The 22,663-nt window shown below is 26.6% G+C and overlaps 4 protein-coding genes across 6 annotated transcripts; 2 read left to right on the top strand and 2 right to left on the bottom strand.

The window, feature by feature from the left end:
- The first annotated feature begins 3,097 nt into the window (after positions 1-3,097).
- Positions 3,098-7,269, top strand: LOC113560519 (protein transport protein Sec23A). 2 transcript variants are annotated; one of them, XM_026966443.1, is made up of 17 exons: positions 3,098-3,251; positions 3,664-3,816; positions 3,884-4,014; positions 4,084-4,170; positions 4,251-4,406; positions 4,477-4,652; positions 4,714-4,858; positions 4,921-5,195; positions 5,256-5,398; positions 5,480-5,631; positions 5,704-5,810; positions 5,873-6,026; positions 6,098-6,249; positions 6,316-6,490; positions 6,568-6,723; positions 6,784-6,849; positions 6,917-7,006. In XM_026966443.1, exons 2-17 carry the CDS (start codon positions 3,669-3,671, stop codon positions 7,004-7,006), a joined length of 2,313 nt encoding a protein of 770 aa, XP_026822244.1. In that variant the 5' UTR covers positions 3,098-3,251; positions 3,664-3,668. The 2 variants fall into 2 exon arrangements, with proteins under 2 accessions (XP_026822244.1, XP_026822243.1); XM_026966442.1 differs by lacking the exon at positions 3,098-3,251 and having other exon boundaries at positions 3,669-3,816; positions 6,917-7,269.
- A 95-nt stretch (positions 7,270-7,364) lies between these two features.
- On the bottom strand, positions 7,365-8,912 carry LOC113560521 (calcineurin B homologous protein 1). The gene is made up of 4 exons (XM_026966444.1): positions 8,525-8,912; positions 7,773-8,042; positions 7,600-7,693; positions 7,365-7,542 (listed from the first exon to the last, which is right to left on the bottom strand). Exons 1-4 carry the CDS (start codon positions 8,589-8,591, stop codon positions 7,398-7,400), a joined length of 576 nt encoding a protein of 191 aa, XP_026822245.1. The 5' UTR covers positions 8,592-8,912; the 3' UTR covers positions 7,365-7,397.
- Positions 8,913-9,037: 125 nt separating this feature from the next.
- Positions 9,038-9,733, top strand: LOC113550207 (guanine nucleotide exchange factor MSS4 homolog). Its single transcript, XM_026951917.1, has 2 exons — positions 9,038-9,276; positions 9,339-9,733. Exons 1-2 carry the CDS (start codon positions 9,136-9,138, stop codon positions 9,582-9,584), a joined length of 387 nt encoding a protein of 128 aa, XP_026807718.1. The 5' UTR covers positions 9,038-9,135; the 3' UTR covers positions 9,585-9,733.
- Positions 9,734-11,818: 2,085 nt separating this feature from the next.
- On the bottom strand, positions 11,819-16,540 carry LOC113550203 (negative elongation factor D). Of its 2 annotated transcripts, XM_026951912.1 has the most exons (14): positions 16,459-16,477; positions 16,151-16,275; positions 15,916-16,031; positions 15,226-15,335; positions 14,970-15,079; positions 14,786-14,893; positions 14,092-14,244; positions 13,554-13,684; positions 13,307-13,491; positions 12,982-13,231; positions 12,523-12,733; positions 12,242-12,382; positions 12,055-12,184; positions 11,944-11,969 (listed from the first exon to the last, which is right to left on the bottom strand). In XM_026951912.1, the coding sequence occupies exons 2-14, from the start codon at positions 16,202-16,204 to the stop codon at positions 11,944-11,946; spliced, it is 1,725 nt and encodes a 574-aa protein (XP_026807713.1). In that variant the 5' UTR covers positions 16,205-16,275; positions 16,459-16,477. The 2 variants fall into 2 exon arrangements, with proteins under 2 accessions (XP_026807712.1, XP_026807713.1); XM_026951911.1 differs by having other exon boundaries at positions 11,819-11,969; positions 16,151-16,540.
- Positions 16,541-22,663: the final 6,123 nt, after the last annotated feature.

Raw genomic sequence — 22,663 nt, 5'->3', positions numbered from 1 at the left:
TTAATTTTTAGTGATTGTTCATGTAACTCGGTATAAATTTAATAGAATTTAAATATATATATGATAGGTATTTAGGTATAACTCCAAGAGTTATATCCGTATATCTGTAACTATCAACCTAAACTGATAGTTGGGTCTATGCATAGTAGATTAATAAAGTATAAATTAAGTTTATAGCTCTATTCTTTTTTTTATATTATTTAAATTTTAATAGCAATTTCTACAAAAAAAAGTATTACAACAAACAATTGAAAATGTTTACAAATCATTCATTGAACATTGCCACATTGTTCACACCTATTAAACACTGCTATAGTACACCAATTGGCAATTATACTCTTACGGATTTTTTCAGAAGATTTGTAGTGAATCTGAGAAATAAATGGATTGCTATGCATATTTGTATATTGGTAGATAGTGGATACAATTTTGTATATTTTGAGCTAATTTTAAGTTGTTATGAAACCAAAATGACTGAAGTTTAGTGGACCCCGGATTGTTATTCCAATTGTATGACTTTAAAAAGTGGATTTTTAAGTTTTGGAAATTTTAAGATGATATTATTCTAATAACTAAAAAAAACCTTAGTAATTACAATAAGAAAATATATATATAATACTATGATAGTATTTATATATTTACATTTAACTTTTCAATTTATAATATTTTATTTACCATCCATTAATTGAATATTATGTTATAAACTTAAAATAATCTAATCTTAAAGCTTCAAAATGTTTATTGCACTCTAATCTCATTTCTTTGTTAAATTATTTAGGTTCAAATGGTTCAATTGCATTTGAAACAATATAACAATCTATCTTTTTTTTAAAAAAAAAAAGACCATTTTTTTCCTTAACTAGAGTTAAACAAGCTTGATTAATTAACACGTGTGTGAAGTACTGAAGTTGAGGGACTAAAACTAGAGGACTATTTTATAGTGATAACAAACCTTGTACGTTGTGTTCACGTAAATTAACATTGGTTTTTTTTTTAACAATAATACATATATTTTTAAACTCAAACATAGTCTGAATATTCTTTAATCTCCAAAATAAGCTTTAATAAGTAAAAAATAAATGTTTGTACAAATTTAGTAATTGTCGTATAATAGGTGTATTTTTAGAGGGAAATAAGATAAGTGGGATAGACCCCTCCAGTTCCTTATTTTACTAATATAGTAATATATTTCCATATTTATAATTTCATAGTAATCCAACGAATATCAACTATACTATTATAAATTATTGTGTTCTTAATAAAGTTAAAGATTTTATTTTTTAGAAGTGAGTTAACAGTTTCCTACTAAAAAAAATTATGTGATCAAATAATAGATCTTAAAATTGATTCATAAATTAATATTCTGTTTTAGAATTGAAAAGAGGGCAAAGGATTTCCGATCCAATGTTTGCAGATTTTTTTTATCCTATAGAAGCTATGATCAGTTGATTATCTAAAGTCCTTTTAAACAATGATTAGGGTATTGTGCATTTTGTTCTAAGGTGCTTGCGCTTATTCTTCAATATCTATTTATATGGATTTTTCATTGTCAATTATATTTCCTGAAATAAATTATTAACGAAGTTGGAATTTACACTAATTTTTATCCCTGAATAATGTTTATATTTGTAATTTATTTCATGAAAAATTTATATCATAAATAATACATTTTTACGAATTACAAACGTTTTATACAAATTTAATATTTTTAAAGAGAATATTTTTTCTCATAAATTCATAAAAATAAGTCGTAAGTATTGGTTGTCTTTTACTAAGAAAATTAAAGAAATCAACCAAACAAAAAATATTTATATCATAAAAATGTAGTATATTTAGTGCTTTAAATTATAAAAGAAAAATTTCAAATTCTACACACGGGCGAGGTTAATAGCATGCTTAATACCATACATTCATACTTTACATTATTTAATAAAGAGCAATTAGAAAAAAAACCATCACAAATATTTGAATAGGGACATAAATTGTATTTTGTTTAATAAATGTTTACTATTAAATAACATGCATTTGTAAAAAATAAAAACTAAGAAGATTTAATCTCAACGAAATTTTGAATTAAATTCACTAATGTTTGAATATAATTGAAGTGTTCTGGTATACTTTACGAATAATTTGTTAAAGGGGACGCTTTTTAACCACCATTAGATGTAGGGGGACTGAGTTCTCTTACGTCCCCCCTCACTTTAACCCCTGAATTGATAGTCTCTATAGGGTTGAGCAATATCAAAGAAAAGTCCCGAACAGTATTGCTTTCAAGAATAGTTTTGATTTTATTCTCATAAGTCGATGTAAGTTCATGGTGTTAAATGACTATTTCAAAAACCAAATTAGTCATAGAATATATTCCAAACTTTTTTTAAAGAATGAGGCATATCAGGCGTGCATACAGAACTTCTGTTCAGTAAAGAAGGGAGGCTTACAAATTGTTTTATATTTTATAATTAGCACCAATTTTTAATAATTTCGGATGGTGGGAGGTTCAACATTTTTTTTTTAATATAGATATTAAAAATATATAGTCAATAAGACAATAAACTCTATTCACCACTAAAATTTTTCTACTTTTTAAAATTTCGTAATAAGGAAGAGGTCCGGACCCCTGGACATGGGCGTTAATTGAGAGGGGTGAAGTTTAGCACACCAATAATTTGTATAACTTTCCTATATTTTTTTTTAAGATTTTTAACAAATTTCAAGTTTTTACTAGAAAAAAAAATAACATTATTCCTAAACAAAATATGTGTTACGTGAACGTTTAGTTTTTTTTTTTTTTATTTGAGATTTTAACAAAATAATAAATACAAGTCTGGCACGGTAGTTGGTCATAGACCCACAGATATATAAAAATATTTTCAGATATCTATGGTTGGACCAAATACTATAGATCAGTAAGTTTATAGATGATATTTGCCATTTGGTTGGGCTAATCAAAGAATGGCTGCCATTTCCCGACACGACACGACACGGTATAGGTAAAAGTGGTTATTAAAATATGGTATATAAATTTAGTGATAATTTAGCCGTGCGTGTAACTATGGTTTATTATCAAAAGTTATACCACAGAATATGCCACAGCCCGCCTACCAGTTACCAGTGACGTGTTCAGGTGTTATTTCATTTCAGTATTCAATGTTTCTAAATTTTTAATACCTTCTAATATAAATTAATACTATATTAAATTATAAAAGTTAATGAAAGAGTAATGAAAATCGCCTCATTGACGCATTGTTAAGGTAAATTGAAAATATAAAATATGCTACAAGTTTACTATTTATACTTTTTATTATCAAATATTTCTTTAAAACGTACCTATGATTATTTTGTTTTTAAATTAAATTAATAGGTCTTCTTTAATACTATGATTCATGACTATAGTAACTATTTTATACAGCATTTAAATTTTCTTAAATATTATTTAGATAACCTACTTTTCTTAGTTAATTTATTTTTATAATTTAAATCATTTTGAAAATGAACTATCCTGTTTCTTATTAACATAATTAAGTTGCAATTGAATAGGTACTTTTTTGATAAAATTTAACAACATAATATAAAAGTATTATTATCAATTTGTAGTTCATCACAGATTACTGCCCTTTTATAAAAAAAATTACGCTCATCAAACTATATTTTTTTTAATCTTAGTAAACATGTCAACATACGAAGAATTTATTGAGCAAAATGAGGAGCGCGATGGTGTCCGTTTGTCGTGGAATGTTTGGCCAGCTAGTAGGCTAGAAGCTACCCGTCTTGTTGTACCAGTAGGTTGTCTTTACCAGCCATTGAAAGAAAGACCGGGTTAGTATATAATTTATTTTGAAATTGAGATAAATTAATTTCTAATATTTTATGTATGCAAAAATAGATTTACCTCCAATACAGTATGATCCTGTATTATGTACACGAAATACTTGTCGAGCAATTTTAAATCCTTTATGTCAAGTGGATTATAGAGGAAAAATGTGGATATGTAATTTTTGTTTTCAATGTAATTCTGTAAGTATGACTACTTTTGTCTTAATTATTATTTAAATTTATATTGATCATATTTTTTAATTTGTTTAGTTTCCTCCTCAATATGGAGCGATTTCAGATCAACACCAACCAGCTGAACTTATTCCAGCGTTTTCTACCATTGAATACTCAATAACGGTAATAATTTAAATATTTATTGTTAAGTAATAACGTTTTAGATTTATATATTGATTTTTATTAAATTATATTTCATTTAGAGAGCTAAAACCATGCCACCTATATTTTTATTTGTTGTGGATACTTGTATGGATGATGAAGAACTTGGTGCTCTTAAAGACTCTTTACAAATGTCTCTTAGTTTATTACCACCAAATGCTCTTGTTGGATTAATCACATTTGGGAATGTTGTTCAGGTAAAAAATATACTATATAACTATAAAGGTATTTAATGAATCTAATGTATGTGTCTACATATCTTTTTAGGTTCATGAATTGGGTTGTGAAGGTATTTCCAAGTCATATGTGTTTAGAGGTACTAAAGACTTACCACCAAAACAAATCCAAGATATATTAGGAATTGGTAAATATGCTGCTCCAACTGCACAAGCTGGTGTACCTCAACAACAACAACAACAACAAATTAATATACCAGCAAACCGGTATTTTCATAGTAATATTATTTTTACTTGTTCTTTTATAAATATTATTATTATTTCATAGATTTATACAACCAGTTCAAAATTGTGATGTAAATATGTCAGACTTATTAAATGAGCTTTTAAAAGATCCATGGCCTGTTTCACAAGGTATGAGACCATTAAGGAGTACAGGAATGGCATTATCAATTGCAGTTAGCTTACTGGAGGTAATCACAAATTAATATTATTTAATGAAAATATTTTGTAATGTATACAGTAATTTTTCCAGTCTACTTACCCACAAACTGGTGCACGGATAATGTTGTTTGTTGGTGGAGCATGTTCCCAAGGTCCAGGTCATGTAGTAAATGAAAAGTTATCGGATACAATTCGTTCTCATGATCAAATAATGAAAGATAATGCTCCATATATGAAAAAAGCAACTAAGCATTATGATACCTTGGCAGTTCGTGCAGCAACCAATGGACATACAATTGATATCTATGCTTGTGCTTTAGATCAAACTGGTTTGATGGAAATGAAACAATGTTGTAATACAACTGGGTTTGTTATTGTTATTGTGTAAGATAAAAATAATTATTTTTATTAATTATTTTATTTTAGTGGCCATATGGTAATGGGTGATTCATTTAATTCATCTTTATTCAAGCAAACGTTCCAAAGGGTATTGGCACGAGATCATGAAAACAATTTAAAAATGGCATTTAATGCTACTTTGGAAGTAAAAACATCTAGAGAATTAAAAAGTAAATACTCATTGTACTATATACTATATTTGTACTACAATTCAATAATGTAAATTATTTTAATGAATATATTTTATTTAGTCATGGGTGCAATAGGTCCATGTGTATCATTAAGTATCAAGAACCCATGTGTATCTGACTGTGACTTAGGTTTAGGTGGCACATGTCAATGGAAAATGTGTAGTTTGATGCCTAACACTACATGTGCATTTTTCTTTGAGATTGTTAATCAAGTAAATAATCCTAAACACTTTTTTATAACACAAACATTTAATTTATTTTTATGTAAATATTCTTATTTTTAGCATGGATCACCAATACCTCAAGGAGGACGTGGTTGTATTCAGTTTATTACTCAGTACCAACATTCCAGTGGTCATAAACGGATTAGAGTCACTACATTAGCCAGGAAGTATGTAATTGTATATATATAAAATTAATTTTATTTTATACTTGCAAGTTTTATTTTTTAAGTTGGGCAGACCCTGTTCAAAATATGATGCATGTTAGTGCTGCATTTGATCAAGAAGCATCTGCAGTTTTAATGGCTCGTATGGTAGTGAATCGCGCAGAAACTGAAGACAGTCCGGATGTTATGCGGTGGGCTGATCGTACGCTTATACGCTTGGTAATAAATATTTAGTATTTTTTTTTTATTATAAAAAATAAACTTTAATTATTGTTGAAATTTAAATACAGTGTCAAAAATTTGGTGATTACCAAAAAGATGATCCAAATAGTTTCCGATTACCAGAAAACTTCAGTTTATATCCACAATTCATGTATCATTTAAGAAGGTCTCAATTTCTACAAGTTTTTAATAACAGCCCCGATGAAACATCATATTATAGGTTTGTTTATAAAGAAACTTAATAAAAAAAAAGTATCTACAGATAATATAAAAATGTTTGTTTTAGACACATGTTGATGCGTGAAGATGTTACACAAAGTTTAATCATGATACAACCAATTCTTTATAGCTATAGTTTTAATGGTAGGCCAGAACCTGTACTATTGGATACTAGTAGTATTCAACCTGACAAAATATTATTAATGGACACATTTTTCCATATTTTGATATTCCACGGAGAGGTGAGTTAATATTGTATATAGTTTTTTCCCACTTAGCTTTTATAGACTTAAAAAAAAAGTGATTATTTATATATCAGACTATAGCTCAATGGAGAGCAATGGATTATCAAAATAGACCAGAGTATAGTAACTTCAAACAGTTGCTTCAGGCACCTGTTGATGATGCTCAAGAAATTCTTAAAACCCGATTTCCAATGCCTCGGTATATTGACACCGAACAAGGTGGTAGTCAAGTAAGTTTTTAAGAAAACTTTATTATAATAAACTTTCCTAAAACTCATAATTATTTTTAGGCAAGATTTTTATTATGCAAAGTTAACCCATCTCAAACACATAATAATATGTATGCTTATGGAGGCGTGAGTATTGAATTAATATTTATTATTGTAAATGACAGATCATTTTAAAATCAACTTTTAATTTTAGGATGGTGGAGCACCAGTATTGACAGATGATGTAAGTTTGCAACTGTTTATGGAACATTTAAAGAAACTAGCTGTCTCATCCAATGCATAGAAAGTATTTTTTATTGTAATGTCCTGTTATTTAATTTTTTTATTATTATTATTTATATATTCGGTAATTGAAATTTAGATAATTTGAATGTTGTATGTTCATACATAATTATTTTTGTGTTAAAATTGTCCTTTTGCTGTTAAAGAAATACAACACAGTAAAATTTGTAAATTATAAATATTATATATATTAATATATTATAACATTATATTATATTCAAATTTTTTTCTCTATTAGTAATAAAATAATAAAAAATAATTAAATTATTGGTCTTTGGATTGAAATAATAATTTTTCTTTAAATATTAAAACTAATTCAGTGTACCTAGAAAATTTTGTAAAATTAAAAGAACATATGAGCGGAATGATCTGTTGATAATGGGCATATTCAATTAGTTTAAAAATCTAATTGACATTTTGTGTTCGATATCAGACTTTTCAAATGTTTTATTGAATTCATCAAATGAAATCAAACCGTCTTCATCTATGTCTGCCTCAGAAATTGTCTTATCGGCAATTATAGACAACTGTTCTTCACTAAAAAAAGATTAAAAATTTAGAAATAAAAAAACATACTAATCATTAAAATGTTACCTGATGTTAGCACCAACCATCATATGTAAAATAACCAATAGCTCATCCTTTGATATCATACCATCATTATCAACATCATACATATCAAAGGCAACTAAAATCATATTGTTCATATTGATACACTATTAAAAAGGCTATCCTATAACAGTTTATTGTTAATAATTAATGATTACATTTCACTTTTTCCATTCTATTATTTTGTTTGTTTGGTTTATTTGGTCGAATTGGTCTGAATTTAGATAGCCCTCTCATGAATTGTAAGAAATTAATACGATCACAATTATTCCCAGAGTCTGCGTGAAATAAATCAACGATTCTTTCTCCTAAAGGATTTATAGCCAACTCTGGTATGCGCAGTAAATCTTCTCTACTGAGTGTACCTAAATCGCCTCTATCCAAACTGGTAAATCTACTGTAGAGACGTTCTATTTGATTTGCAGTGACTGTAAAATAATTTAATAAAAATTTATTTAGTCATATAACTCGGTTAAATATGTTAATCTGTGTATATCATAGATTTATAATTTGACTTGGTACACAAAATATAAGAAGAAAAACAGATAATTAAAAAAAAAATGGTAACAATTTTTTTAAGTCATAATTGAATTAACACTTTTTTTCACTAGAATTAAACAATACAAAAACAGTTGGAAAGCAAATTATTAATATGAGTGCTAATGAGCCTGTAGTTATATTATCCCCAAAATAAGAACCAGTTTGTTAATGTCATAAAAGCTAGCATTCTATTTTTTAATATCATTTAAATATAAATACATATGAAACACTGGGATTAAATTCATTGAAACTAGATAATTTAACACAATTTTTATTTTTTTATTATACATAAGAAATGTTAAAAAGTTAAAAAAAACATGTACAGTTAAGTCAATATAATTATATGCACTTATACCAACTCAATACTTACATCCAGTTTCATTTCTAATTTGAGCAATTTCTTCTTTACGCAACAGCAACGATGATCGGTTACCCATTTTCAAAATATCGACGTTCAAATTAAATATAAATTGTAAATTAAAGAGTGAATAAAATGTTTGTGGAACTCATATCCTTGACCTTAAAAAAACATGATCGTAATATAAGACATAAAAAAACTATTACAATGAAATACACATTCAGGACTTTGATATTAACACTATTCGCTAAACACACGGACTAAGATATGGCTAAACCACAACAACTAAATGGTTTATCTATCTACATCTTAATTAATAATAATCTATTCCATTATTATCACCTATAATAAATAAATTGGTCTATTGGATCAAGTGAATAATAAAACCTTTATTATCATCTATGTTTATCATTATTACAAACTGTAAGTTACTATATTTGTTACAAGCACAGAACAAACCTGGTTTCGTTATCAATATTATTATCAAAACTAAAGAACCGCAGTGATACCTTGATAAGACGGATTTACAATTTCGGTTAAGTCCAACTTTATTATTAACTAATTAATAATTTCTTCACATTTCATTTTATTAATATTTAATGTAAAATAGTTTACTCTTAAAAATGACTGAAGACAATACAATTGATGTTATTAATAACTTTAACCATCTAATTACTGAAGAAAAAAACAAACATACTGTTTATTGTACAAAATGCCCGTCTAAGATTTTGTCATCTACAATGGGAAAGTATTTGAGAATCGAAGTAACTTTTCAAACATTTCTTATTATTTAATTAATCATTTACTAATTATTCGTATTTTGTAGTTCAATCTTCCACACATGTCTCAGAAAAAAAATTGTGAGGCCGTCGAATGCGAATTGTTGACAGATTACTGGATGGTTCCAGATATGTATATTTTTGATAATATTGGATTTTCAAAGACTGTAGAATCGGGCATTAAATATCTTATATGTGCTGACTGTGAAATTGGACCAATTGGATGGTATGATGACAATACTAAGCAATCTTATGTAGCCCTGTCCAGAGTCAAACATGAAGAAAATTCATGATATTTTATCAAATTGTAAATACTTAAAACATTCTAATTTTATTTTAATATTTATACATTAATAGGAATATCTAAAAATATTAAAAAACTATATTTTTAAATGTATTATATTAATTATTTATTAAATAACATTCATGTAATATATTTTAATCTATAGTAATTTTTTTTTTTGTATGTACAGTGATAATTTTTAGAATCAACTAGTAAAAAATTTAACTCATCTATACAACATTATCTGCAGATCACAGTGATTATAGCATTTATTGTGATTTTATAATTATTTCTATGATTAAAATTATGCTGTATTTTTATTAATGATCAACAATGCTTGATGATCTATAATTTGGATTTAAAATGGATTGTAAAAAGTTACCGACTATTGTACTATATTAAAATGTAATCAAAAACATTATAAATTAGATATAGAACTACATTTTTGGTACTTGCACTTGTATTGCCTACTTACTTTTTCATAAGAGTAATTAATGCAAACTTTTTAAAACCATATTTGAATTTCAATCATCTAAAAGCTTATTAGTTATGATTTATTGTTGTTAACTTAATCATATAGGGTCTGGCAAAAAAAACCATCCTTATTTAGAAATAGTACTGTGTGGTACAACAGTGGAGAGGGTATTGATGGATAGTGGTATACATGTCACTTTTAGTAGATGTAATGACAAGGAACAAAAAAAACGCAATAAAAACCAACAAAAATAAAACGTAATTTAAAAAAAAATTCTAAATTAAAATTTTTTAAACATGATCACCGGGGATATTTAATGGCACAGTGTACGATCATCACCCTGCATTCTTAGAAGCACTGAAGGAGCCAATCACCAGGAATTGGCCTCCATTACACCAGCAATGACACAAAGAATTATGAAAAACTATCAGGAAAGGCTTCGAAGATGTTTTAACAATGGAAGACACCACTTCACCAATATGTTTGAAATAAATAATTAAAAATGGCAAAATATTTATTAGTAAAAAATAAAAGAATTTTTTCTATTTCTTTGTTTGTTTATTTGCAACTGCCTCTAGAAATATGGGAGGTTTTTTTGTCGGACCCTGTATGTGGTCAGCAATCTTTATAGACTCGTGGGCCACATTCACAAATTATAAAGTTTGTGGGCCAAACAAAAATAACAATTTTTTATTTTTAAATTATTTATTATAAAAAATAAAAAAATACGTTGTCTAAAACTTTAAAATAATAAAATGTGTATAACAAAATTTGCTCGTTCTAGAATTTAAAGCGGGTCATACAACAGCCATGTACTGACGGGACGCTAGTCGCCGACCACTGCACTATATATATTGTTGAATTTTATATAGATATTTTTTTTTTAAATAAAGTAATGATAAGCAATTAGCATAATCAGTATATAATATTATGTATTATCTTAGTATGATATATAGCAATGGTAAAATTATTTTATCTTATTCTAAGACTGTGGATAAAATCATATGACATTATGAGGTCTATGGGTAATATAGTTAATAATATGGTAGAATAATAAAGTAGTATCCAGAGATAAGAATGTTGATGACCTAAAATAATCAGAGGCACCAGGTTTTGAAAATGTCATGGGGTTCACTATTTATTTTATAAACACATGTACAGTTTCACCTAAATAATTACTAAACATTACTAATTGTTAAACAATTATTAAAATATAGTTATTTGTTATTTTGTGTGTTATAACATTTTAATAGTATTAGCAATTTCAATTTTAGGGAGCTGATCTCCATCTCATTGAGCTCATGGGGGCTGCAACCTTCGAGCTCCCCCTGTACTTTGCACCCCTGAAAATAATGACATAAAAATGACCAATAACCATATTGAAGTAAACATTTTATTCATTTAATCTAAAGACCACACAGATGCATATTTCTTATGACATCACATTAATATCATTATTTATTCCCAGATTTTATCATGAATTAAATATTATATTATTATTTTAGTTGAGTGCTACTGCTGGGTAGCTACTCACCTCAAGCATTCAAGCCCATATTTACCTTTTCGTACTCATATGCTTATTGTAAACTGTTATTACAGATTGTAAATATTCTATTAATGTAAAAAAAAAATATTATTATTTATACTTCGATTTTATTTAATTATAAAATGTTTTAAGAAATTAAATGTCATGTGACCACCTGAATTAAGTTATCATTGTTAGTTATAAAAAAAATAAGTAAATATAAACTACAAATGTTTTGTAGAAAATACTATTTATTTTAAACCTTAGATTTTGTACAAATTTACACTAATGAAGTAAGCTATACATGGAAATAAAATGTTATACATTTTTTTTTTTTTAAATTTATTAAATATCTGAAACGTGATAATTTTATATTGTCATTCCCTTGCAATGCACTGAAAAAATCAACAAAAAAAAAAAATATGAAATATGATAATAAGTTAAAAATAATTTTCAAGGTCAGTACTTAAATATACTAACCAATAAATTCTGAAACAGGATCATTTTCTCCGTCACATCTCATTGTACCAGTTATTTCTTCATTTTCAACAATTGGTAAAAATAAATCAACAAATTCAACTGAATAAGGAGGAGAGACTGCCTCCAAAGCCTAAATAAAAATAAATAAATATACTTATACATTCTTATTGTATAAATTGTTAATTACTTCTGTAACAAAATAGCGTATCAAAGAAATATCAGTATCTCCTCTATGCCAACATTGTTCAATATATTTTATTACTGGAACAACACAACCACAACACAACAAGTTCACCATACGATCAAGCAACATCTTTTTCATCTCTAACTAAAACAATAATCAAGAATGATTCTATATTAATTTTAACTAAAAAGTAATTTAAAATAACAAATTAATGAACTATTCTATAAAATTAAGAAATTTAAATTGAGAATTCATCTAACTATTATTTAATATTTTTAACTTACATGTACTAGAATTTCCAGTTCATCCTGTTTAGATTCAAAAAGAGACACAAATAATTTTAATATGATATTATGCAGCTGTGGATGGCATGTAACAACTTCATCCAAGAGTGCTAAATGTGTAGGTGTATGTTCAGTACATAACTTGAAGAAACTAGGCTCTGTTACAGTACTCTCAACCCAACATATTAAACCAACAGCAACAGCAGGATATCTACAAAAAAACAATAAAAATTCTTATAATTCTGTAATTTAAAACAATCTTAATATTATGCATTTATACATTTTATAAAAGAATATAATTTTTTTGTGCAAGTTGAGTTTGACCCATTCACATAGTAAAGAGTTGTATACTATCACTGATCAATGCTCTCTTATTAGACAAAATATAATATATATCTTAACTAATGCTTAAGTATATTTTATTTACCATAGTGAAATATCCTTAAATAAAATCAATACCTGATGCAATGGTAAATAGTTGCTACTTCAGCAATTAATTCTGTTGAACTTTTATTCAAATTGCAAATACTATGAACTTTATCAACTGCTTGTATTGTAGATTTTAAATCGTCCTTATTAATAACTTTTCTTTTTTTACCAGATGTGACTTCATAGACACTAGCAGAATAAGCATAAAGATATATATACTTAGGTTTGTATTCTGGATTTAATTTCATTCCAGGCTTAAATAGAGCCTGGACTAATAATTCTGAAAAAAGGATACTTATTTGAAAAAAATTCAATAAAATAATATTAGTAATAATATGTTAAAAATTAAACAAACCAAGAAATTGTGGTATTCTTAGTAAACTGACAGGAGGAGAATCTGCTGATGAATAATGCTTATGTAATACATTTATATCAGCAGGATTTAAGGCATTTCGTGATAACATAGAACTTAATGCTGCACAAGGCTGGTCATACGGAGCCGCACCATTTAATGCCATAGTAATGGGAGTCACATCATTCCTTAACAACATCAAATTTAATAAAAAAATCTTTATTTAATAGTCTTGAAATGAATCTAATACCTTTCTTGAGCACAGCGAGTTATTTCTTGAGAAAATCTCTTCATATTTACTCCTCCATTAGTTTCTTTAGCTAAAACTTGAAGAGCAACTAATGTAAAAACATAAGTATGTTGGCTATGACAAACCATTTTCTGAAAAAAAAAAAATAAATATTATTTATAAAAACATTAAAAACTAGTAAATTCACTAATTACTTTAGACTAAAAAAATAAATACTTAAATAATTTGTAAAATCATAATGATAATGTACATTTCATAATAATAGATATTCAAAAAATGTACTTTTGCAAATACTTTGTTACACTTCATTTTTAAAATTTGAGATATTGAATAAAATATAAACTCATTAGTAAATGCTTATTTATTATGTTATACATTATTCAAATGTATTAAATTGGCAAATAAAATAATATGATAATAATAATTATTATTATTGTTAGGACTTATGCTTCACAGTCTATTTAGCCTATAAAAATCTGATGCATTTTCTATAAAAAAGTATTACTTATAATAATATGGCTCATATAAATTAACTTACAGCACATTCTTGAATTGTATTTTGACGATTTTCGCTGGATGTTTTTATGGATTCAGTAATAAAATTTTTTAATATTCGAGAATATACTTCAATTTGTTGAGAAGCTGTAGATATACTTGTAATTTCACCTTGATATCCAGCATCTGATATCAGCTATTAATAAATAAAATAATCTTAAGCAAATTCCAAAAAGTTAAGGTAATTAAAATATATTATTCAATAATAAATGTATACTGTTAATTATCAATAATTTCTGTGATCAAAGTAAAGATTATGGATTTTACAGGGTGATTCTTTTATCATAAAACACTCATTATTTCAAAAAGTATTGATGTTTTTGAAAACATTTTTTTACATATGATCTGTCCAGTGAGAGAACTTCAGCCGATTCTGCGCATCCCCCCACGTCTTAATGCTTTCAAAACTGGTTCACTTATGGCTGAGTATCATCGGGGAATGCACAGAATAACTAATTTTGGTCGGTTTGCGGCCAAATATATGTACAATTTTTATTATTTTAATAATAAAAAGTGGAATTTCGCATTACCTGAACTACGTAAAGAAAAATAAATTGTATTTTAGCAATAAAATTTATTTCATTGCTATTTAAAAAAATGATACACAATAGTACCATACTATTACTTGCAGCCCTAAATAAATTTAAGTAAAAGAAAAAAATCTATTTCAATAATACCTTAATTGTAAAGTTAAGCATCAAACAATCAGGATATTCTTCTGCTAATCTATAAATTAATGACCTCCATATTTTGTGTTCAATCATTTCTGTTAACCAAGCTGGAGTCTATTGATCATAATATATATTAAAAACAATTAATACTCTTTTAAATAATAATTTATATCAATAATAAATAACTTACTTCTCCCTCTTCACTAAATATTGTATCGGCTTTTTTTGGATCAAATGTTTTTAGTACCATATCTTTGAGATGATTTTCAACAAAGGATTGAACTTCACCAACAGCAACACCTTATAAAATATTTCAATTTCAATTATACATTAATAAATTAAACTAAAAAACAAAATACCTAAAAAATATGTTTGAATAAAATATGAATTCTATACAAGTGAATATGAAGTAAAGTTATAAAAAAATAGTAAACATATATCATTACCTCCTAGAATCAACCATTCAGCTACCATATTTGCCATCTGAGCAACACCAATATAATTCTTTGATAACAATTCTATAACATGCTCAGGAGTTCCACCCACTTGAAAATACCTATAAATTTATATAAAATTAATTATTTAGCTATAGATTGCTATATTGCACAAAAATAAATTAATAAAATATAGGCTATATATAACCTGACTAAATGAGTCAAGCAAAACTGGTGTCGCAATTTAAAAAATGCACAATAAAACTGTAAATTCACTAGATGTCTCTAAAATCTAAAATAAGATTTCCTACCATATTATTTACTAGTTTTTTTTTTGTGGTTTGTTATTTTTCAAATTTTAGTTTTCAAAAAATTGTATTATTAATGTTAAAATTACAAAAACAGGTATATGTATTTTTTTTATTATTGTGATAAATTAGTAAAAAACATAGATAGAAAATATAATTGATTTGAATTATTTAAATCGTAAAGTAGCTATAGATGTAATCAAACGTTAAAAATTCTAAAAATCGGTAGGCCGATATTTTGCCAATCTAGCAATTTACAATGTAAATACTATCTCGTTTTTTGTTCATTTTTCTCATTTACAGAGAAAAATATTTATAATTTTTATTATTAATTTTTACCTTCTCCAGGACTTTATCAAAAATGCAACAGACAGCATCTTAAACTACAGATTACCTTTTAAGCTGTGAAAATATTCCTGGTTCCATAATATAGTCAGCACTACTAAATTTCTCTAAGCATTGAGTTAGAGTTTCCTGTGGATTTTCTAATATATCGTCATTGTCATCAGCCTAAATAAGAGTAGGTATTTAGACAACAAAACGGTAAAATATAATTAAAAAAAATATTAACATTTTAAATAATGTTAACATAGTATTGATGATAATCTATATAGTTTTATAAAACAAACCTCTACATCAACGTCACCATCCCAACGACGATATTCATCATAATCGTCTTCCATTTTGCTTGAAAGAGCAAGAAATGATTTTGAACAGACCAAAGTAGATACGCTTCAGTGACAATCAAAATAAACTAGAATATTTAGAGAAAATAAACTATTTTTTAAATGCCTTCCGTAGGTTAAATAGCTTGTTATTAGCACTAGTGAATAATGTATTAATATTATTAAGTTAAAACTTTTTAAATTCTAAAAACAATTAACAAAAACATATTAGACACGGTTACACATATCATACATCATTAGGTATATTATACCATTTCAAATTTGTACCTATACTCCACAGTCTCCAAAAAAATACAAATTACAATCTAAGCAATTTATAAATTAAATTCTGTGCTGGCGCTAAACCACAAACTTAGATAACACATATCAAACAATTGAGTTTTGTTTATATAGTTAGTTCAGTGGTGTGAAAATAAATAATCAATTGTGATATCTATACCACTATACCAGCGGTTCCCAAACTTTTACTAACGAGTAACGTACATCATAGCAAATTTGCGTCATAATATGCTTTTATTAATATTATTATTTTAAAGTGAATTATAGCTATGTAAAATACTTGGTTCATAATATATGGTTCAAACTTCAAGGTAATTAGGTAAAATACTACAACTTTAAAATGATATAATCACTAAAAGCATATGATATTTTCTATATATAACATATAATTAATATTCTTACTTTTAAATTTGATATTAGGTAAATGTACTCTATTATTAAAGCTAACATAAAAATTATGTTCTGTTAAACGCAAATTTGCTATGATGTACGTTAGTAAGACAGAGACAACACATGATGCCATGTTGGTGTAACGTCCTCTTAAGGGGCCGCCATTCCAGCATTTGTTTTCTCTGTATATCTCCCACATAATATAGGAACAAAGATACTCCATATTTCCACAATTACAACTCTCTGGTTCAGTTTAGGACAAAAGCACCTATAATATATTTTATAAGGAAGAGTATTTCCTGTGCATTGATCGGATAGATCAGTGGTTTTCAAACTGGGTGCCGCGAGTATTCACTAAGTGTGCCGCGGTTTTTCCATAAATTACCGATTGCATTGAGTTGTGATTTAAGAAAATGCGGGTATGTTCAACCATTCGTAAAAATATTTTTTAGCTCATCAATCACATATTTCTTATTAAATGTATATATAATTATAATTAATTCAAAACAATTTTGTTCATCTAAAAAAAAGGTCAGTATGCCGTGAAAATTTTTTGAAGTGTACTGTGTGCCGTTTATAATAAAAGTTTAAAAACCATTGGGATAGATTTTTAATATTTACATTTTTGAATAAGTTATTAATGGTTAAAAATAATCGAAATTATTTTAAATTAAAACATGCTTGTATAAGTTGTATTTATAAAATAATTATCCGGTCAATGCACAGGAAATACTCTTCTTTATAAAATATATAATGGATACTTTCGCCCTAAACTGAACCAGAGAGTCGTAATCGTGGAAATACGGAGTATCTTTGTTCCTATATTATGTATGAGATAGACATAGAAAACAAATGCTGGTGTAGCGGCCCCTTAAAAAAAGTGTTTCACGGAACCTCAATCTCTTTAATTCCAACTCAACCCCAATTTTTCTAAAAAGAAGAAAAATCAATACTCCAAAAAATGTTTTAAGAATATGTTAATGATTATTGTTTATTTAAATTAGCTAAAAAAAAAAACAATTTTCAATTAAAATTATATTTATTAAAATAACTTAAATAACAAACATTTATTATTTAATTAACCCTACATTGCACAAAGTACCACCAATACAACCATGAAAATTAAAATCTTAAAAATATTTTTTATATAGTATAAAATAATCGCAATATACATCGGCGGAACCCTTGAAATTGCACCGCGGAACACACTTTGGAAAACGATGATCTATAATCTATAACCTACACTATAACGCTGGTAGTGTCTTATCTACTATCTAGTATAATCACAGAACAATAGTATAGTATAGATATTTGTGGTATTATACAATGGGCGGATAGGCCTACCGGTAAACCGGGCATTTCCCGGTGGGCCCTCCTTCGTATTTCAGTAATGGGGCCCTTTTTAGACTTTTTTTTTCATGTGCGGGCTCATTTTTTTTAATTTCCTGATTGGCCAAAAATGGCCTATCCGCCCATGGTGGTTACATACAATACAATTTATTGGTATTAAATAATATACTTGTTTTACGTAATTACTAAACGGTTTACACTAATACACTCACTACTACAGTATTACACATTACGATTTACGATATTGGCATAGAAATTCAAGCAGTGTAAGGTTATTAATATGTGATAATAATATATATTAGAAGTGTCACACTAAATGCTAAAAATGGGGATTTTAATATTTTATACTGTAAACTGTAGAACTTAGATTAAATAGTTAAATAATAATTCTGAAAACAGATTTGAATTTGTCATCAAGTGTACTTTAGATCACATTTTTAATATTTTTTATTACAATTTCTTCAAAAATTGAAGTATGACAATATTTTAATTTCTACTTAAATTTCTATTTCAAGTAGACTTGACAACAAACTGAAATCTGTATTCAGAATTATTATGCCCAGATCAGCCGAAGCATTTATCAAAGAATATTATGTCCTTCCGTATGTGTTTGTCTAAGAAATGTTATGTAATATGTATATTTTGAATCCGATTAAAATACCATAACATACTCAGTGCTTGTAATATACTTAGTGCTTGATTAGAAAAAAAACTAGAAGGGGGACTCGGTGGATGTTGGATGAATGAGTGTTCCACACAAAATTTACTGTCACATTATCGTGGAGGGCAAAGCCACCCACGCCCCTTCAGCTACCTATAATACCAAAAACCATTCAATTTATTATACAAAAATATTTTAAAAGAAAGAAACACTATTAGTTATTACATCATCCAATTATATAATTTATATTATTATATTACGATTTATAAAGATATAATCCATAAAATAGAATATTTATTATTCTTTGTATAATCACAAATACATATTATCTTTATATTTCTGTGGGCATAATACAATTTCTTATCACTATATTTTACGGTAAGGAATTTTAACAATCAATTTTTTTTTTTCATAGTCGATACAAATATTCAAATATTATGGCTATAGGTTATAGGTAAATTTTGCATCAAAAAAACTGATGATTTACAAGATTAGGTTCATTATTTCAAATGTTGCGTTCCTCGCGTTCTGTTTCAAATAAATAGAATGGGTACGCTAAAAAAATTTAAAAAAGAAATCTCCACAAATCAAGCACTGAATATACTATGTAAAATATAATCATATACTTGTATAATATATATAGTATTTAATTAAATGACAACAAAAATATAAAATGTTCAGACCTCCACTAAACGTTCTAAACGTTATATTTTTCAAACAAATCATTTATTATATAATTACATTATAGTTTTTTTATTTATTGAACTTATTTAATTTGTTTGTCATGCATAAACACTATTAGAATATTAAAAATAAAAATAAAAAATAGTTTTGTGTAAATAAATAGTGCAATTCTTTCGAATTTGTTTTTCTCTTATTAGTTTTATTACTCTTCAAAGTATTGGTAGATTTTTATTATCAATTGTACAAAGTACAGACCAGACAATTTTTACCTGCTTTTTATTAAAGATTGATAAATTATTTAAATTATTAAAATAAAAAAAAAAATTATTATAAAACAAATTTACTTTGCTCAGAAATTAATATATACATCATTTTTTTGTAAAGGCATCCACCTAGATAGGTAGGCACTTGAAATGGTCAACTCATTAGTCAACCTTTTTAAATGATACAAGATTCCTATTTAAAGAAATATAAATATATAATAATAATATATTATATTGGTATATTTACGTCATCTAACGAGCTTACAAATGTTTGATCTGCTTTAAGTACAGGAATGTTTTTTGGTTACTACGTAGGACTAAATATTATCAATTATCATTGATTTTAGAATAATCTATTCCATCGATTAATAGTAATAATTTAATATATTATATAAATATATTATTAAAGGACATTAGACATTAAGACAATAATGTGAACTATAAAGATATTTTAGATAGGTATTAAGTGTTTATACTTTATCATGGACATTACACAGACATCAAACGTGATAGGGAGTTCAGTTTCATGCTCTACGTATCTATCTTAATTATGTCGATGATTAAGTAATAAATTATCAATACCTATATCTTATCTCTGTGATATCTTCTTAGTTTGTGCTGAAGTACATCTTATTAACTATTTTCCATATAAACAAGGATAGTTCTAACCGTTCTAGGGCTCTAAAATTTCGTACGTAAGTACATGAATGTTAGAATATTTTATAATTATAAGCTGTAATAACATAAAATCCTTTGTCCTCAAACTTTTATTTCTTAAAAGTTAAAATACAAATATTAATACTAAAAAAATATAGATTTTATCTATTCTTTATACAAAATATAATGTATTTTATAATAATATGATATAGGTAACTTTACAATATTTTATAATACATTCATGTTATTATTAAACTACAATTAAAAAAAAAAAGTCAGTGTGTATCATTTGTAACTGGTAAGTTTGAAAAATAAAACAAATGATAAAATAAAATAGTGAAATATTTTTATTCTTTCAACTTTACTTATCAAAAAGACACAACATTAAACTTTTTAACAGATGGGCACCAAACAATTTGGTACGGGCACCCTCTATTCGTGTAGTAATAGTAGAATTACCACACCATACAGCTATTATCACATTTTTACGTTCATACGAGTCCTGTGTAATATTAGTAATATTACTTATTATTTACATACTAACATACAATTATACAATTATTATTATTATTATATTATAAACGATTTTAACTGCATGTCTGCATAATAAATATTTCAGCAAAATAGTAATAAAATATTATTATTTTCATTTTTAATATTATTGTAATTTAAAAAAGGACTGAAATAGGAACTTGACCTTATTCATTTAGGATAATTTAGGATTAAAGGGGTACAATTCTAGAACTCTTCATAGGCTACGGAATACGTTGTGTTTTATGTTTCCTATTTAGATGATTTAGATCAACATTTTTATCATATTGACTATTTAGATCTTATTTAAATTGTGTAGTCCAAGTTTCATATTCTATACTAACTCATGGCTCGTTATAGCCGTTATATTAGGATTTATGAACCAAAAGATGCTTATAAGTTATAAATATTAATGTATTTATTGTAAAATAATAATTTTGATAACATTATAGTATTATACAAAACAACAGACATAATTATTAACAAAAAAATGTATTTTTTTTTAACAAAATTGAATGTTATTAATTTATATACCTACTTTTAGATTATAAGTTACAATGTAATGTAAAAAATAAATCATGTTTAGTCATACACGAATACACAAATAAACGAAACATACATATAGAATGTTTGAATAATTGTGACTGAATAATAAATATATTTAATGCATGAAGTATAATTGCAAACAAAATAATTCTTGTAAAGTTGTAAAAACAAAGATATTACGATTAGTTAATGATTAATGTTTTCAAAAGAATTGATAAAATAGAATTTAAAAAAATAAATGTATTAGAAAACACAATATTATGTAGTGTATAAAGGATAATAAATTGGCGCTGGAATGCTGGATTAAAGAGTTGAATGTTTATCATTCAAAATTAAAGAGTCGAATGAGGCGATTAAAAGATAATGATTGTACAAATCAAAATTCACGTAGATATCAACAAACGGATTATTTTCAAATCGGTTGCTCTGTATGGCTATTTTTAAAATTTGTTCGTAAAAAAAAAAAAAAACGGTCATCATAACCTAAAGAATTCGAACAACAGTATCGACGGGCCATTCCACGAGACACACGCCTGCCGTGGGTTACACGCGTCACATACTCAAATCACGGTTCGCGAGAAGCTTCAAGTGTTTTGTTCAAAAAAAATTTTTTTTTAACGGTCACGTGCGACATTACGCATGTACGAGCCGGTAATAGAGTAATATCACCGAGACAATTAACGTCACCGTATGATTCGCGATAATGACGGATGCGATAAAGGAGTTGACATCGTACCGGACGCTGGTAAAGCGTGCTCTGAATCTCGGTCTGCCCGGCAATCTAAAGGTCAGTTGCAGGTGGTTTTATTGTGTTGTAGTTACACATTTTGTAATGACAACAATAATAATAATAATTGTAATCGTCGAAAAACAAGACGGGATGATTGAGGTAGACGTGGTCGGTGTTTTGTTCATTATCGCGTAAATTCGTAGGCATTTATACGTATATATATATAAACATACAATATAATATCCTAATTCGTAATATCAATGATTAACGATATATACTGTTTAGTATATACTCATGTCACATGCATAAAGATATACCTGTACACTCTATCCGTATTATGTGGGTCGTTCGCGATACGATTGTCG

This window comes from Rhopalosiphum maidis, chromosome 1, assembly GCF_003676215.2.
Source record: "Rhopalosiphum maidis isolate BTI-1 chromosome 1, ASM367621v3, whole genome shotgun sequence".
Lineage (NCBI taxonomy): Eukaryota > Metazoa > Arthropoda > Insecta > Hemiptera > Aphididae > Rhopalosiphum > Rhopalosiphum maidis.
Note: the sequence above shows the minus strand (reverse complement) of the source record. Positions and strands in the feature narration are given on the sequence as shown.